This window comes from Pezoporus flaviventris, unplaced genomic scaffold (assembly GCF_033815535.1).
Source record: "Pezoporus flaviventris isolate CSIRO_AGI_PZ_B2104156 unplaced genomic scaffold, CSIRO_AGI_Pfla_v1 ptg000013l, whole genome shotgun sequence".
Classification (NCBI taxonomy): Eukaryota; Metazoa; Chordata; class Aves; order Psittaciformes; family Psittacidae; genus Pezoporus; species Pezoporus flaviventris.
The window spans coordinates 13169094-13187896 of NW_026892561.1; the positions used below are offsets into that span (position 1 = coordinate 13169094).

At 40.9% G+C, this 18803-nt stretch overlaps 1 protein-coding gene across 7 annotated transcripts in view; it reads right to left on the minus strand.

The window, feature by feature from the left end:
• The window catches only part of FARP2 (FERM, ARH/RhoGEF and pleckstrin domain protein 2), a 73575-nt gene that overhangs the window by 16062 nt on the left and 38710 nt on the right, over positions 1–18803 (minus strand). For 6 of the 7 annotated variants that reach the window (XR_009743097.1, XR_009743096.1, XR_009743098.1 and 3 more), the window contains exons 8-14: positions 17743–17890; positions 16297–16392; positions 15742–15905; positions 15525–15593; positions 14356–14413; positions 13465–13705; positions 2066–2244 (exon numbers count right to left, since the gene is read on the minus strand). Coding sequence is in view for 4 of the 7 variants with exons in the window: in XM_061451720.1 (XP_061307704.1) it covers positions 2066–2244; positions 13465–13705; positions 14356–14413; positions 15525–15593; positions 15742–15905; positions 16297–16392; positions 17743–17890 (955 nt within the window). In the remaining 3 variants the exon portion in view is untranslated. The remainder of the gene's footprint in view (positions 1–2065; positions 2245–13464; positions 13706–14355; positions 14414–15524; positions 15594–15741; positions 15906–16296; positions 16393–17742; positions 17891–18803) is intronic. The other variant, XM_061451718.1, reaches the window with a different exon arrangement.

Genomic DNA, 18803 nt, shown 5'->3' on the forward strand with positions numbered 1-18803 from the left:
CAGATCACAGGGAGCCTCATCTCTGCAGCCACGGCAGAGACAATCCAGCTGCGAGCTCTGCACTACATCACTGCACACACGCATATCTGCTCATTTCCTCTCCCAGCATCACCTCTTCACTCTGGGGACTCCCCAGAAGCCTCCTAGCTCACGTGCACCTGCCATTGTTTCTTACTCATTTAAACAATTGCTTCAAGAGTTACTCTCAAGTGAGGTACATCAGCCACTACATTCCTGAGAACTCTGGAAACGACCCTGCCTGTCCCCAGTTCACACCTTGTCCTTTGAGCCTCACTTGATTGGTCCCCCCCCCCCCCCCCAAAACATTTTTCTGTATTGTTTCATCCTTGAGAACATACAGAGTGTGAGGGCCTGTGCAAATACACCGTGCCCACAACCTCACACTCTCCACAGATTGCACAGGCTATCTTTTTCATCTCCTTTGAGCACTTCTGCACATTTTCACTTTATTCTCCAGTTGACTGAGGCACAGAGATGCTTTTCATCTCCCAAGCTCTTCTTCCTTTCTCCTTCCCCACTTCATCACCCCTTTGGGTTTATTCCCTGAAGTTCCTGCTGCTTTCTTAATTGTTCCCTGCTGAAATCTAACGCCCTTAATTTTCTTTTTTTTCCAGTGTTTCGGGGCCTAACAGAACCCCCTGTGCTGAGTCCTGGCAGCAGCTGCAAGGCAGACCCTGTACCAGAAGCACCAAGAAGTGGAAGGCTGTCAGAGTGTAACAGAGGCCCTGCCAAACGCCTTTACTACTGGTCAGGCGCTGCCAGAGGAAAGCAAATCAATCCATGACTGAAAAAAAAAACAAACACAAGAACTCTCTAAGGAATCAGTCTGCTTCCAAAGTCCAAAGAAAACATTCCTACAGCCATAGCAGGCATCTGGGCAAATATCCCCACTTGGAAAAACTAGTGTTTCAACATACTATGTACACACAATCCCACCTGGAAACCTTCAAACACTCTCCAGATGCAGCTCACACGAAGTGAACTGCTTGTGTTGAGTAAAAAGCTCTGGTCTGAACTCATAAAGGCCAAAACCAAGGGATTATGAGACTAAGAAAGACCATCCTGCCTGCCTTGTACCTACGTTACAGTGTCACAAAACTACCAAATCTGGAAACAAACTAATAAAAGAGTAAGTCCATGCACAGAAAAAACTGCTCAACTTTTGACTTCAGTAGTGATAAAAATACCTCTGGGTGTGAGGAACTCAGAAAAAAAACCCTAAAACAAAACAAAACAAAAAAAAACAAAACAAAAAAACCTACACCATAAAAGCCCAGCTCCTATGCACTTTCCAAGTAGACCACTACAATCGACCTCCATTAGAAAAGGAAACATTTACCAGTAAAATGAAAGAAAACAGTGACTCAAAAAGCAACAAAACCTGCAGCTTTCTACAGCAACAGTAACATCATGGCAGCATGGAGTAGAAAGTCCACACTGTTAAGAGCTGAAGAGTTTACATACAAATGCCCTGATTAACCAGGTGGAAATACAGTGGCATCACTACCCTTAAAATCAGGCCCCTATTAATAGAACTATTGTTAAGATGTTTTCCTTGTACAATAAAGCTGCAGAACTGCTGAAATTCAATTAGTTAAATTTAACCCATTTAACATCAGTTTCTGCCTGGGCTTGTTTAAGTTAAAATACTGTAGTCAAATGGGCATCAAAGCCTTAGAAGTCTCTGAAATGACCAAGCTTAAGACCAATTAAAATAAAAAAGTTCTCTTTCAAGATCCTTTTATAAATTCATTTCAGCCTGAATGAGAACTCAAGCTGCTGAAATATCACATTGAGCTTCAGCATTTAGGAGAGACAATGCAATCACTGCGTGTATTTTCCATGTATATGCCTGCTATAAGGATAAACAAGAGGAGGTATTTAAAAAAGAAAAACCACGGACAACTAACAGCAGAGCGATTTGTCAATGCTACAACCTCATCTCAAAAAGTCTAAATGAGATAGGGAGGCTGAAAATTGGGGGTAGGTGGGTGGAAACAACCCACAGAGTTGGTTCACTTTCCTTGTCACATTATTGTTTTACCTTACGTTTCATTTCGTCATCCTCTTCTACCCTGGCACCACCAGCATCACTAAGGACAGGACTCAGAAGAGGAGATGAACCCTGGCCAGCTGCATTCAAGTTCACCTGAAATGTTGGGTTCAAGCCTAGGGGATTCTTCAGCACGAGGGAAGAGAGCTGAGAATGGTCCACTGGGAGGCCTGGTGGGAAGAGAACAGGAAGATGGAGTGGAAAAGGAGAGAACACGGTTTTTAACATAGTTATTTTAAAGCATTAATTGCAATCTCACATTATTAAAAGGCAAAAATAAAAAAAAAAGAAGACATACATCCAAAAACTGAAGCATGCATCTCAAAGCAAACTGAGTGTTCCTTGCAACCCAGCTGTTACCTGGCAGCACAATAAGGGCAGACACCTTTACAAGCGCATTTAGGTAAAGGATAAATTGTTTAGTGTCTCAACAAAATGCTCGTATTCCACTGGATTTTGTTGAGCAGCACCAGGGTTTGCAACATTAGATTATACTGCAATAACAAGAACACGGCTTTTAATTTTTCTTTTTAAAAATCAGAATTACTTTTTCCTCCAGCAAAAAGCTGTGACAAATCATTCTGCTGCTTCTCCATTCCAGCAGGTAAAAGCTCATTATTAGAAATACATTCAGAAATCTCCAAAATCATACAAATGGGAGAGGCAAATCGATAGCTATACAAAAGGGGAACGTGCAAGAGATTTCATTCCTGGCTGTTTTAAGTATTTGACCAGAATAATCTACTGATCTCAAAAGGAAAACAATTTTGCAGCACTGAGTATTAATTGGATGGACACAATCCTCTTGCATGGCACAACCTGTCTGAAGCAGGAGTAACCTGTCCTGCTTTGCTTTTATTAATTGTCAAGACTTTTTATTATTATTTCATTTGTGGACCCTTTAGAGATTTCCAATACCTAAGGTACTGTTACAGTGAATTTAACCCTCGGAACAGTAGCTGCTCTCCTCTCTTCTGCAGACTTCCCTTGGGTGTTCATTGTGAAAATAACTTTTCAGGAATACCTGCTGCTTTCTGTGACCAAATGAAGGTCACAGACACTCCAGGTACTCCCACAATGCCCTCAGAATTCCTACCTAACATCACCTATCTATGTGGGTTTTTTTCCCTGATCTTCCCTACGATAAATAGACAAGCTTTGTCAGATCAGGCCACTGAATCAAGCACTTCAGTACCTACAGCTTTCACTACCCCGCTCAAATACTCAGCCATGCTCACAGCCCTCCCCAGCATGATTTCGTTGTGTGCTACAAGCAGGAGCAAGCGCTAAATCACCTGCCTGAATGAAACCCAGGAAAAATGAACAGCGACGCAAAACTTGCCAACCTATCATTTCCCAGACCAGCTACAAATCATTCCAAAAGGCTTTAAATGAAAAACAATTAATAATCGGCCCCTATAGCTCTCCAGTATCTCCTGACACATTGACAGGGCATGCGTGCCGGAGGAGAAGGAGTTAGGAGCTGTTTGATTCCTTCCTGGCAGGAGCTGCTGCTGCTGCTGCTGCTCTCTGGCTCAGGAAGCGAAACCACCGCAAGGCGCCGGCAGCTTGACAATGGCGAGGGAGCCCGAGTGCGTGTTTTCACATTGACAAATGCAGGAAGCTAAACAGTGCTGCACTCAGTCACCTGGAAGAGATTCAGATCATCGAGGCGGAGGAGTTAACTATTAACATACTGGCCGAGCACAGTCATTCTGGACCAGATTTTTGTGTCTGCCTGAGCCTTTTCTTTGTTCCCACTGCTTTTAATATTACTACTGGAAAGCAACAATGTCTGGCATTTGTTTCACATCTGTGGGGACAGGAGTGTATTGGAAGTTTGCTTTTACATGCCAGGGATGCTGAAACAACAGCTTAAAACCAAGTAAAATGGCAAGTGAGGAGCTTCTTTAAATTCTTGGAGTTTAACACGATGTTGCGACATGTTCCAGAATTTGTAACTTGAATTGCTTCTGGACAAACAGAATGTTCGGATACCAGGGGAACAAAAGGGATATAATTTGCTCCAAACTCCCCTGCCTGGCTATTTCAATCAAGTTATTCTAGTTTTTATCACCTCCAACAGAAGAAGTTGGCCACTAAACTCATTTCAAACACTTGCTCATTTGTATCTGACAGCAAGAACCCTGTTGCCCAAAGCAAGAGTGATTTATGAAAATGACAGGCACATGAAGCTCCTCAAGAAGCCTGAAACAACAACCAGTACCCAAGATGCCAAAGCACAGGGCTTCTCCTCACCACCTGAGAGGGGGCAAACCTACAGATGCAAATGCCTATTACTTCTTCAGGGACAAGAGTGCCCCTCCCTGCACACCAAGAGTTAGAGGAGGAGACCCTGTACCCTGATGTGTATTTCCCTAAGACAAAAGCAATAACGAATTCAGGAAGGAGCTGCAACTTAAAGCTGTCAACTTAAAATAGCAAATTCTGCAAAGAACCTTTCCAAGGTCCATGTGACTTCTGAAAGCTGGCTTTTCTAGAAAGGACTATAAAATGTCAGGAGCAGTTGGGTTAGCTTCCTGCTAACATTTACGTGTTTGATATAAAATCAATCTGATGGTGTATCTTGGCAGATGATGTTACAAGCATGTACTGAAATTTTCATTCTCATAATCCAACAGTATTTCTCCACTAGAGCAGCAAGGGGGGAGCTCCCAGTCAAGCAGTTTAGATGTACAGTGATCCTCTAGTCTCCTGAGGAAGGACAGCAAAGGAAGAATCCATGTAACAATCAGAGCAATTGTAGCCTCTTTCTGTCAATGTAGAATTCATGCAAAGATGAAAATGCAGGAATTATTTCCTCTGACATCAAATCCTGGTGCATCAAGTTCTCCCCTGCCCCGCAGGCACCAGCATCCTCCAGTATATTAAAATGGACTATTCTTGAGAGGGATGTTTCCAGGTTTCAACATACTGCATTCTCCAATCTAAAGTCCATCTCTACACAGAAATTCAGACTGGAGTGCAAACCTTGACAAAAATCAAATGCAAGTACTGGTTCTGTAAGCATTATGCTTGAACGCTTAAAACAATTCAAAGACAGAAAACAAAAACAGTATCCCAATAACAGAGTGTTACTAGATGTCCTAAAAGCTATGTGAAGTTCAAATTTTGTTCCTTATCAGAAAGGTGAGCCTCTGGTTGATTCCCTTTAAAGATGTAACTTTATTATTACTACTACTACTGCTTCAAATAGATGACATTCTTTTTATGCCAAAGCAGTGGCTGATCTTGAGACAATGGGAGCCTGCCCAGAGTTCCTCGCTGCCCAATGCCCTGCTGAACCCATTGCACACACACAGACCAATTATTTCTACAGTGCAAGCATTCTGCAAGCTGATGTCACGGAATCAGAGTCAACTACAACTGAAATCGTGGAAAATCCCTGGTCTTCCTTATTTCAAAATATCACAACCAATACATTTTTCCACTGCAAATCTTCTCTTGAAAATAATGAGGGATAGCTGGGAGTTAGAGAATCTTAAACAATCAAAAACAATCTAAGAGCCTAAAAAAAATCTAAAAGACTTTAAATTCAAAGATCTCCTTTTTATGTTATCCTAAAATGATCACATTATATGTTAAAGCATGTCTATAGCACCTGACATGTGCCCCAGTGAAACTGTATGTACCCATGAAGATATACCTCCATGTGATGCTGTAGGAGAGTCCAGTTTTATAATTGTGTCAGGACCTAAAATGACCACCCTTCTTTTGCCACCTTCCCCTCCCCATGCAGGCAAGAAAGGAAGTGTATCTGTTGTTATAAACTGCAGACTGTAAACTTTTATACTGACACAGTGAGTATGCAGTCTGACTGCAATGGGGAAAATGAACTCTATCTCAGACAGACCCAATACAGCAGAAATCTCTCAATGCTGCACTGACAACTTTGATCTGCTTGGGCTCAGATTACGACTGCACAAACTTTGTGTGCAGCATCACTGAAATGAATGGTCAGGGTTTCAACCTAAACTAATTCTCCACTATGAGGTTGGTGAGGCCCTGGCACAGGCTGCTCAGAGAAGCTGTGGCTGCACCGTCCCTGGCACTGTTCAAGGCCAGGTTGGACGGGGCTTGGAGCAACCTGGTCTAGTGGAAGGTGTCCCTGCCTGCGGCAGGGGGTTGGAACTGGATGAGCTTTAAGGTCCCTTCCAACACAAACCAGTCTGGGATTCTGTGATAAATCACTTATTTATGTTAGCTACAGATTTTCCTTGACTCTATACAAAATTAATTTAATTTTGCAACCAAACCTATTGAAGTTTATCACTCTATTACAGGGTTTGAATTTGATTTAACTTGCTATGTTCTAAAATGTCCTTATGTCCAAAAGGAAGTCAGAGACAATTCTAACCAATAATTCCTCCTTGCTGAAAAGCAAAGTTTTTAGGAGTTGGTGTTTTCATTGCTTTACAACTCAGGAAACAGAACGTGGAGAATAATTTAGAAGCATAATAAAAATTCTAAATTCCAAACAGTCCAGAAACCTGCTCTGTTAACACAGGCAAGTACTGCTGACTTTTTTTAAGCAAACTTTACATGATTCAGAAAAAGAGGATTTACCCATACATTGTTCACAGACTCCTGAAGGAGAACTTTCATTCTAGATAACACACACTAGCCTCCATGCCCTATGCTTCAGTAAAACCAAATGTACAGGAGAGAGTCTGGGGGACATACCCAGCTTAAGATATGTCTCCATAATAGACATAATTGTGATAATGAATTCTGAACTTCTAGTCCCATTTGTAACCCAAGCAAAAGGTATGCACAAACCAGTAATTTGACAACCACACACCAATATTTGCCCCAGCTGTGCTCTGCTTTCAACAAAGGGGTACCGGAGGAAAACTGTCTGGAGAAAACTGGTAATAAAACTCTAAGATGCCTTGGCTAGAAGAACAAATATTTATTCTATATCAAACACAAGGGTAATGAAAAATAAAGCTAAAAAGCCCATGTTGTCATTTATATCAAAGTCGTCCTTATTTTATTGCATAAACAATTCAAATTGTGAATTAGTACAAATCTGTAGGTTCATAACCGGCAATCTGAGCAGACACAAAGAGAGTAAAAATCCCAACAAGTAATTCATTAAAACATTTATGGTATAAAGAGACAAAGTTCAAGAGATCAATTTAAAAATTCCAGCCCTCTGTTTTCTTAACGTAACCCTTTCCTGAAAAGAGTAGCACCTATTTAACTGGGAGTTGCTCTAACCAAGGCACCTGTACGTACATGGTGATAAATGGGCGTTTGGATTCTTACTGACCTGCAGGACTGTCACAAGCCGTGCTCTTGGTGGCCATCGAGCAATGGCACGGTATTGTGACCTTCGAAAACTGAGAAACACCTTCCCACAGTTCGGGCCCAACTAAACATGCTCCAAATTTGAAACCTGCAAAGCTACAGCTCAACTGGTGGACTAATCCTAGGAAAGCTCAAGAGCAGATTACCAGTAAGTGGATGTTATGGTAGCTTTGGAACATGAAGTCTCCCCATATTCATACAGAGAATGTATATGTATACCCATACATATACACACAGCATTTGTGATAAGTGCAATGTAAGATCTACTAAAAACTACAGGTAGTGACAGCTAGAGGACTACAACGAAAATTGTACTGTATACCCATTCATTCTATTAATACTGGACAATTATGGCTTAGAACTTTTTGCAAAATGACAATAATGGGAATGACTTACCGACAGGTTTGCACCAAAAAGCATAAAGTTAGAATGACTTTTATTAGAGTCTCCACAAAATCTTACCTTTATCAAGACTTGCAACTAAACAAAAACTACCACCACCGAAACAAAAAACCCACAAAGAAACCCAACACCAAACCAAAACCAAGGCACCAACAAAACAAACCAAACCCAAAAAAACCCTGAACAAAATCACTTATGACCACAATACAAACATACACAAGAAAAAAAAGAGATCAATACTTGGTATTACCCAGCAACTCTAAAATTCACTGGAAATTAACATGAAAGTTGAGAGCGGATCAATACATTGCCATATTCCATCCTAAGATATGGAATATGGTAAGTCTTGGAAAATATACAGCATGTATTACTTTAATAATGAATGAGTACTTTAAAATCACAAAGTCTACGTGCCATAGGTAACACAAGCTAGTAAAGTTTACCCAAGGTTAACCGGGTGGTAGATGGTTCAGAGAATATTCTACGACCCGTGTCTTGTGCAAATTAAGAATTCCACTAACTGAATAAATGAAGATCAAAAATGCTCTGATGTAATGCTTTACATTTAATAAATGTGTTAAGCATAGAATGGTTGTAAGTATACACATATATAGTGTGTATTTTACACAGATGCAGAAACGAGGTGCAGATTTACACAGGTGCAGATTACATTACCCACTCAAGACACAATTCTCAGTGTCTTTCAGTTGCACTGCAACAAGCCAAGGGGAGGACTGCAAGAGAGCTAAACCCTAACTCATTTTGAAAATCTACTAATATTGCCATGCTTTCTATGGCTACACATATTTGCTAAAGTAGGAAAACAGAGAAGTAGAAGGATGGCAAATAGCAGTAGCTCCAGCACGCTCCCTTCAATGATCCACCACTGCAAGAGCTGGTGGACGCAGAGTCTAGAGCAGGAGAACAAGCCTGGCAACCCCAGTGGCTATCTGTACTGGAGAACCCCAGCACTAAAACCTGTACCTTGACTAGAAATATAGGTACCTATATATGTTGTCCCCCCCCGAGCCTCCCACAGATGGGGAAAGAAAGCAAACATGAAAGAACGTACCTGCAGAAGTGAGTGTTGGGGAGAGGAGAGGATGACCACTCACTTGCCATGGACAAGCGAAGGTTTGCACCTAGGTTTTCATCTACTCCTACCACAGAAATCAGTACCAGGAACTAAGTTTTACTAGTATTTACACCATAAAAAGAAACCAAAACAAACCACAAGGAGTAACACTGAAAGCTTATCAGCATGTTGGTACTTGGGACAATAACCACACTGCCCCAGAGTCCACCAATTCCCTTAGACTACCCAGAGACAAATGATATGGGCAGAAAACAGAAAGCCTTTCCTTCTCTCACCTTCTCTGCCACCTCAGGAAGCAGCTGGGGAATAAGAGGATGCCTGGCATGCCTCTGCTGCACTAAAATAACTCCCAGTTGGTACTCAAGTTCACTGTGAAGCACCAAGCCATCTCATTCCCTTAAAGGCAGGCTGGTTTTTTCTCCATCTCTATTGGAAAGCGAATCTGAACTTACCACTTTTGAGGAAAAGATAAAGAACCTTTCCTCACAGCTTTCTTACTATAATTAAAAACTCTGTTTATAAACTATGTTTTTTCCCCTTCTGTGCCTGTCTGGGAAACCACGAATAAAACAACAGAGCTAAACATGCAACTAAATCCTCAGAAACCACATAGCTTTGAAAAATCAGAAAAGCCCAGAAAGAAACCACGACAACTACACAGCAAAGATATGACTAACAGGCAGCTCACTGAACTCTCACACAGCCTGAAGTACACCATGGTGCGCACTCCCCACAAAGGTATCAGCTTGTAGGTGCTGACCAGCACCGCCTCTGCTCAAGCACCTTAAATCCAGGTATACAGAGGAGTTAGATGATGTGAAGGATCAGTGTTCCTGGTGACGCCATAACCAAAACCTTCATCTGAGCAGCTCTGTACACGTACATCCTCACCTGTGGATCCACACATCTTGCTCTAATATCAAGATCCTACTCACACCCATTCCTTTAGAAAACAAAAGGGGCATTAAGACTCTTATTACCTTGTATTTCTTTAAAAAAATCCCTGAGATTTAAAATTGCCAATAAAAGATCTGCATGGTTGCAAAATACAAGAAGAAAACACTACATATGCCTTTTCAAACTAACTGTGGTGCAAGAGAGCATATTGGCAAACCTTTTCTCTCAGGATTGCCAAGCATGGTTTCTGAAAATACAGGCAGCTTCCTAAGATCTTTTGAAAACCTAGACAATTCAGCTGGATTTATTCCCATACTAAACAATTCCAACACATTAGAGAGGATGCTTGTGACTGAGAACACAGAACATGAAATGAAGGCAGACATGATTACAGACAAATAACTGAATCCTGCTTCTTTTTCTCAATACATTAATGGCCTTTCTCTAAATCTTTATCCACATATTTGTCCCTGGCTCTACCACCTCTAAAAGAGTCTGCAGACAGATTTCTTTTTTCTGTTTTTTTCTTTTTAAGTTACACAATGTAGTTGTGGGAAGGAAATCAGACAAACCACCTAAAACATACTTAAAGGTACCAGCTTTGGGCACAACTGAAGACCTCCTCCAAGTGCCTATTTAGAAATGCCACATACACATCCACAACATCACCTCCACAGGTATGAACAAAGCCACATGAAGAGCCAGAACACACATTCAACAGAAGAAAAAAAATTTACGAAAATAAAGTATAGCACTTAAACAAAAAAGAGCATTCAAAGTGCTGTACATTCCTGTAGGTCCAAACTAACACTTTGTGCTAAATGTGCTTTGATTTTCTGTGCCACTGACAAAGGCGACAGGTTTCCCTGTGGAACAACAGTGGAATCACTCAAACACAGCAACCACAGTGTAAAAGTAAACGCTATGAAGAATAATCATACCTTGGTAAAAGCTAAAATGGAAGAAATGGGTGACTAAAGGAGGTTTTACCTCCTCATGTTCTACCATTCACTGAGAGGAATTCTCTTGCAGTTATCGGAATTTTGAGAAAGAACAGGATTTTTTCAATGTTTGAGTAAAGAACTGAGGTCTTTTAACACTATATCAAGTCCACATTTAAGAAAGCAGATATGAATAATATGGAGCATAGAGTTATGCTTGTAACTATAAACTGCTGATTTTGGAGGCATCCACTGTACTAGTACAGCACTCTCTCTGCAAAAGACTGAAAACTGGGAAACAGGGAACCCCAAAAACAAAGTGTTGAAGGAAATGAAGCCTTCCATCAAAAGGTTTCAGACAGGTGGTCTATATTTCACGTTCTTGCTCATACAAAAGCAAAGCACTGTAAAAAATTGCTATTATAAGCTGCAGCTCAGAATTTCACCCCTCCAATCCATCAGGTTGGCAGGCAGGAAGGGCATTTCACAACTTCTAGTGCTTCACCCCAATAAACGTTGCTAAATTAGATGCGACCGATTCAGTAACTGTCTTTTCAATTACACTCTCAAACTTACAGATGTAGTCTCACATCAAATCACCTGACTTAAAAAAAAAAAAATCATGAAAGCAGTAAAGCTCTGTTTTCCACAGTATTGGCTCCTCCTCACACCTCAATTGCTCAGAAAGATCATGGTATGTTTCTGATTGTAGCCCAAATTTTAAAGAGAAAGTTAAAGCTATCACTGGGTTTGCCACCACCATCTGTATTCCACAGTCCCTGCCCATGGCAGGGGGGTTGGAACTAGATGATCTTAGGGTCCTTTCCAACCCTAATTATTCTATGATAAAGGACACTTTCATGAATTAATCTGTACGCATTTTATGCAGAGTGATTAAATAAAGAAAAAGGTGAGACAAAATGCAATGGGGATTAAGTGCTTTTATAGTCTATGCATATATCTCCAAACTGCTGCAAAGCAGAAGGGTACTTGTTTGTTGCTAGACTGCTGAAGGCACTTTGAAGTCAGAAAATACACTGATTGTCTTCACAAGATGTTTTGGCTATTTTCATTTGATTGCATACACATTTGCTCTTCTAAACTACCACGTAGGTTATTTATTCTTCGAAGTATACCACAGACACGTTGCATAGGTTGATAGTTAAAAACTTTCCTTCATAGTTGATTTGAAGATTGTCCTTTTTTGGTTTTTGATTGTGGAAACAAGCAAACAAATAAAAAAGCCCCCAAACAAGGACTCTCACCACAGAGTAGGAAAAGAGCTGACTTATGAGACGTGTTAACAAACATGTGCAAAAGTTACTGTTGTATTCAGATGTTGGAGGAACAGCGCATTATTCCAGACTCTTACACGTACATTTGTAGTCAAAGAAGTCCTTCAATATATTGCAGTCTGTGATGGCTACATGTGCCAGTGATGACACTTTTCTGGAATCATTGGGTTTTCATAAAGGCAGTATTTTATGAACATTGTAGCCTGTGGTAACACATTCTGGATGCAGCATGAGGCTTTTAAGACAGCAGTAAAGCTAGGATGCTTTGAGGGAAACTGAAGAGGTACACGAAAAAATATAACTAAAAATCAACTATGTTATGCGATTCAAAATCCAGTCACTGGATTAGAGTTTCCATGCTTAAAGTGACTGATACCACACCCTTTTCAGTTCTAAGCCTGAACAGCATAAAGGCATCCATCACAAAAATCAAGCATCAATTGACATGTGCCTTCTCTGCCCAGTCTTCTTGCGTGAGATTTTTTAAATTGTTCTGAAAGTCAAAAGCAAAGTTTTCACTGGTGGCTTGTGCAAAAGGGTTACTAAAGAAAAGGTTTACGTCCAGTGGCGCAGCAGCTTCCGAGTCCCAGGAATCCGTGTCTGTGCTGCTGGAGTCTTCCGTGGTGGTAGGTGGACAGCTCAGCTGCTCCAGCTGGTCAATAATATCTGTGAACTGAAAGGCTGAGCTGGACTCGGAGCGCACCGAGTAGGCAGGGAAGTTCACCATGGAGCTGGCCTCCGAATGGTTCGCAGAGCTGTATGCATGAATGGAGGATGCGCCGTTCAGCGCCAAGTTATTGAGGGAGCTGCTCTCGGAGCGGTTGTTGACAAGTGAACTTGTTTCGGACGGGCTCAGGAGGCTTTGCATTCTGCTTGCTTGAGCCTTCACCTTGAACAGCTCCGAGGTATCCGATGGCCTCTCATTGCCATTGAAATCGCTCCCTTCTTCAAATTCAAACTCATCTTCCATATTCATATCTACAGCTTCAGTTGAGTATCTGTCAGGGCTTGACTGAGGAGAGACTGTATTTTGCTGAAGGGCACCTGTAGTTAAGCCAGGCAACTCTGACACATGCTTAGAGAAATCAGAGCCTTTTAACTCTAAACCACTGTACACATATGAAAATGCCTCAGAGCCACCAGCAAAAAAGGAAATTTCTGCTGGGTCATCATCAATAAATTCCTCTGACACCTGTAACTGTGAATTTGTCAACGTGAAAAGAGGGGCACCCCGACTGCCATGCTGATGCTCTTGTTCAGCAATGAAAACACCTGTGGTAAAGTCATCCTCATCATTGTCATTTTTACAAACAGCAACCCTGCTCTCCTTACTACTCCTCTCTACATCTAAATCTAAACGGCAACCATTCTCAACAACGGGACAAGCAGAGTTGCAGTTTCCTGCAACACTACCAAACCCAACACCTTGGAGCATGGGAGATCCCGGCTGCTGCATCAGTTTCCTCCCAACTTCTTCTGCTGGTGCTGCAGTGTTCTTCTCTGGAATCCTTGTGTATGGCTCTCGGGGGTTCGAAGAGGAAGGGCTAGTTTCTGCAAAGATGGGCAGGACAGGAGTAGGAGTGGCTGATGAGTGAACTGAGTGGAAGGGGGCAGCTGCTGAGGCAGGAGACCCTGGGCTTCTCAAGCCCTCAATGAATGGAACACTCTAAGAAGAAAATTAGAAACACAACAGAAAAATATTTTTACAATACATAACACCAAATGTAGCAACCAGTTCCTGATAAAGAAGGAATACATGTTTCAAAAGAGCTCATTTACACTGCATACAGAAACAGACCCAGCAGCCCCAGTAAGAGGCAAGATCTTTTTTTCCTGAATTCTGGTAACTGGATGGAAGATTAAATCCATGCATTTTATAGCCTCTGCTGAAAAGGCATACACAAGCATAAAACAGTGACAGCATAACCCTGTGATGCTTCCTTAACCTCTTGCATGTAAAGCAACTGCATTCAACATGCATCATTTGTTTCTAGGAACTGACTGTGGAAGGCATCTATGCAATGAACTTGAGACTTCCACAGAAAGCAGGCAGATAGTACTTAGAAAGTATGAGACATTTTCTTTTCAGTTAAGTTGAACTCCGAAAAGGAAAATATTACTCTCTTTACACTCCACTGGCAACAACTATCAAAACTGATACTGCTCACAAAAAGAAGATGTGCATCAGGGACAAAGATCAAACAGTGAAAGTAATTCCAGACAAACAATTGACTCAGATCACCTCTCCTTCACCGTTATCTCAGAAAGCTGTTTGCCAACTTCCGTGACTGCAATATAGAATGCTGCAGAACTGACCTGCTTTGGCACTTCTGTGTTTGAAGCACGAGTGGACGCTCTGACTTTGCTGTGCCTCCTGCAAACAGAGAGAATTCTGAGTATCCAAGACATGAACCAGCTTTCTCCCTTCCCAACTACTTCCATTCTAGTAGCCAACAGAAACATCTCAAGCTGTATTTTATCATATTTTTTTAAATCTTGAACCAGCCTCAAGAGTTGTAAATTAAACAAAGCAAGAGTAAAAAACATACAAAAAATGGAATAAAGCAAGATCTAGATCATTCATACCACTGAAGGAGAACTCAAAAGCAACTTGGGGCAGAAGACTAGACTAAATAGTACTCTTAGTTTAACTTCTTCCTTTGTCATCAGTATAAACATCTACAAATGAATGGCTTCAAGAACAGAATGAGTTAATCTCCAACAACTTTACAAACAAGTTACAATTCAGTTAACCATGTAATTTATGGCATACAAAATGCTATATGGCATCCTACATGACGCTCATGGTTAGATTAATTCTATGTCAATAATTTACAAGAAAAAAAATCAATCTTTCATATTAAAAAGGAGCTCAGCCGAAGTCTAAGACATTAAAAGTATATATTAATAGTAGATAAACAAAATTGTATAAGTTCCCATGAAGTTCCTATAATCTTTCAGATTGAAAACTATAAGGAATTTCCCATATGTAGACTGGATGGTTTAATCATCAAGTAAGTAAATGGCAATTTTATAATTAAAGTGCACATTCTTAACTTATTTAGTTATATGTTTAGAAATCCATTAGTATTTAAGGGGACAGTTTCAGGCTTGCAGCTCCCAAGATCAGTTATGCGCTCTACCACTGGCTACTTGCACAGCTACAATGACATACAGACAAGTCCTCACTGATGTCAGTGAATCTTCAAAACATACTGAATTTAAGATGCTAACTCACACATTGTCCATGGACATTAAAATGTGATGCTGAAATTTTCCTAAGCTTCATAAATCATCACAACAGTATAATTTTTTTTTTCAATTTATTTCAGCTACCTTAAATCTGAGGTAGACCTCAGTAATTGTGAGAACTCAACCAATGAACATGCCTCCACACATCATTTAAAAACACTGAAATTTAGGAAATAAGGGCGCCATGCAAGTGTCAAATACATTTCACCTTAAAAAAAAGTATTTGTACGTACCTTTCATATGGGGTTTTCTTCATCCCACTGTCCTTAATATAATCCACTAGTTGCTTCTGTGTTCGTCCGCTGTGAATCCAACAAAAGTACAAACATTATGAAACACAGTGGATCAGAATGACAGATGGAATGACTTTAGAATAATTTTTCTTTTTGATCTCATTTTCTAAGATATAAGGAATTCAAGCTTTAATGAATCTGTTACGTTTCTCCCTACCTGTATCTGAATGATGACCCTCTGGTGAATAACACTGCTTTAGCCTTTGGCTTTGGCTGATCAAAGAGCCTAAAGAACGTGTGATATTCAACACAGATTTTCCAGAAGTTTTTACACTCATCCCTACTTCCCAAAAGAAACTCCAGTGTATCTTGATATGGGCCCTGGGAACAAACCACAGAAGTTAAGTAGCACTCAGAATGGCAATGGAGGAGAAATGGAAAAGAACAAATAGGTACAAATAAAAATGCTCAACTTTTTTCAGAGTAAAAGTACTGAGACAGGATGCACCAAATACTTGGTTTTAATTTCTTTTTCTGTCTTACATTTACACGTTTATGCCTATGTCAAGGATAAGCTTAGGCTGATAAACAAAAAAATATCTAAGAAGAGAGACATGGGTGAGAAAGGAAGATTTTTACTTGAAAACTGAAGCCAAGGCTGCCCCACTGAAGTTGTTTCATAGAATTACAAACTCTAGAATCTTCCATAATAAAATTAAGTGTACGTATTTTTTTTCAACACTGATCAGCCTACTATTATAGTAAAACTTACACAGACCTCTGGGTGGAGTTTAACAAGGAACCTTTTCCTCTTGAAGCTTAGCTTACGGACCTTTGACCAGTTGAAGGTGTTGATTTTCGTATTCCCCTGAATTAAAATGGTAACAATTAAAATTTGGCAAAAGTTTCTAAGAGCAACAAACAAAACGTCTGTTCTGCAGGTATACAGACATGTGCACGCAGACAGACACCACCCTCCCCAGTCTATTCTACTGGATTTTTATTTCTGGTGACAATATTCCCTTAAGCAATTTTATCTTCCAGTACAAAGACAGCTACAAGTGTGTGATGTCTGTGATCTCTGTGCAGACACTCAGAAAACCAAATGAAAACCTAGAAAACCAGATGGAAAAGGAGCACTTCAACCCCATCAATATTCAGGACATTTTATGGTACAAGGAAGATTGTTTCATTTTATTTCACTTGCTTTCCTTCTGCTCTGGACAGGACTCTAGACACCCTCCTCCAAGCTGATTTTCATAATTCAGCAGTACAGTGTACAGAGGAGTACTTGCCAAATGTGCAAGGAATCCTTGCTCACAAGCCTGCTTATTTGGCTAAAACCAGGATAAAACCAGACTCTGCCTTCACCCTGCTGCCCTACATCAGACATCCCTTCTCTGTACCACTGACTCCCAAAGCCTCAGGGAAGGACCCTGTCAGCACTCACTACCACAGCAATTCTGTTATCTTCTATAACGAAAGGGAGAGGAAAAATGGGAGCTCAAGAGAAAGACCCAAAAGAGCTGAAATGATGGAAAACCTGGGGGGCTGAGAGGCCACTGAGAAGGACTGAGAGGAACTGCAGTGGCTGATGCATCTTCAAAGAGAAGCTGACCCAGAGTAACAAGAGAAGAGACACAAAATAAATGCAGAATAAGTGTCCAAAAGGAAATAGCTAGTAGGTAAGCTGTCTTGTGTGCTCTGGGGGAAGAAAATAGTATGATCGCATTCATAAATAGAACTCTGATTACTGAATTCCTTACTTAATACAACAAAACCAGTAATTCTAAGTGGTGCGATCACTTCAATGAAACAGCAGTTCTGTACACTAAGAGCAACACTATCCCAGCAAAACCACACTGTAACATTAAAACAAGGGAAACCGAACCAAAATTCCAGAATTACAGACTTGAGTTCCAGGGCTGTACCAAACAAACTGATGATTTTCATTGAACACATACATAACTTTCAAACAGGCAACAAAACCCCTTCTACTTTGCTGTCACTGTTGGGTTTGGTACTGCTCTCTCTGCACCAACAAGGACAAATTGCACCAAACAGTATCTGGGTGGCTTAACTGTCACTCCCTTAACCATAAAAATATGCTACATTTAAAAATAATTAGAGACACCTGAAGTTATAATGAGAGACTAACTCCCAAGAGGTGCTAACGGAAAGGCTGACACATGTACCCAGCCTGCCCTCCCCACGTTACCTGGAATACCAGCACACCCATGTGTGAGACAGCTAGATTAATTTTGGTGCCCTCACGGTCAGATGCAAGGTGAAATCTGATGCCATACATCTCCAGTTTCCGAGCAATTTCAAGCACTTGAAAGTCTGATTCAGCAGGAGTTTGACCCCTATAATGAGGAAGAATAATAAAGTTTTAAGAACAATCTGATTCTGCAATATTGCAAACATTGCTAATGTACTTATGTCTTTACTCCGGCACCAAATGAGAATTCTTTCTCTCACTTAGTTGGGCAGTTTCAGTCCAAGTTAAGTATTACACCAAAACTTTTGTAATAGGAACAATATGTAACAGTAGATGACCAACCTAAAATTTATCCCTCAGACAGAGGCACTGAAACAACTAACTAGTCCACAGCTTTTTCAGTTTAGATTCAATAAAGTCGAACAAACCTGAATTTATTCCACAATGCTCCTTCTTCTGCTTGCTGGCATACACATCAGTATTAACCAGATAAAAGCAGAGATGAAAGAGCTGCACAACCAGCACAACAGAAACAAAACAAATACTGCAACAGAAAGACCCATTTCAGGTGGGGTTTTGGGACTGCATCAGAATTCTTATGCTAGTACTGCCGGGTGCAATGCATTCCCCCAATCTTTGGCTGTGTAATTTCCTCCTTCCCAAGGAATCCAGAGAAGGATTTTAAAAAAGAAGTCATCTGCTGTTGAAATGCCTTTGAAAACAGGAGGAAGATGTACACACATGGAGCACCCCCTTTCTGAGCGTGCACAGAGCCCAAGCAACCACTACGGTGACTGCTACAGACTCTGGCTCACACCATTCACAGATTCAGCCTTCGTTTACTTCTCCACAAGTCTGCTGAAATCAAACAACTGACATTTTGTTCTCCTGCACGACAAAACAGCTCCTTCCCCCACCCCTCCACACCCATTTTTTTCCACGAGGGGGAGTTTACTGGATTACAGTGCGTTTTTCAGCTGGTGCTCAGGAAAGGGAGGGGTGGCCACGGACCATGAACTAGAGCTAGACAGCAGAGCCTGCACACAGACGAGAGCCCA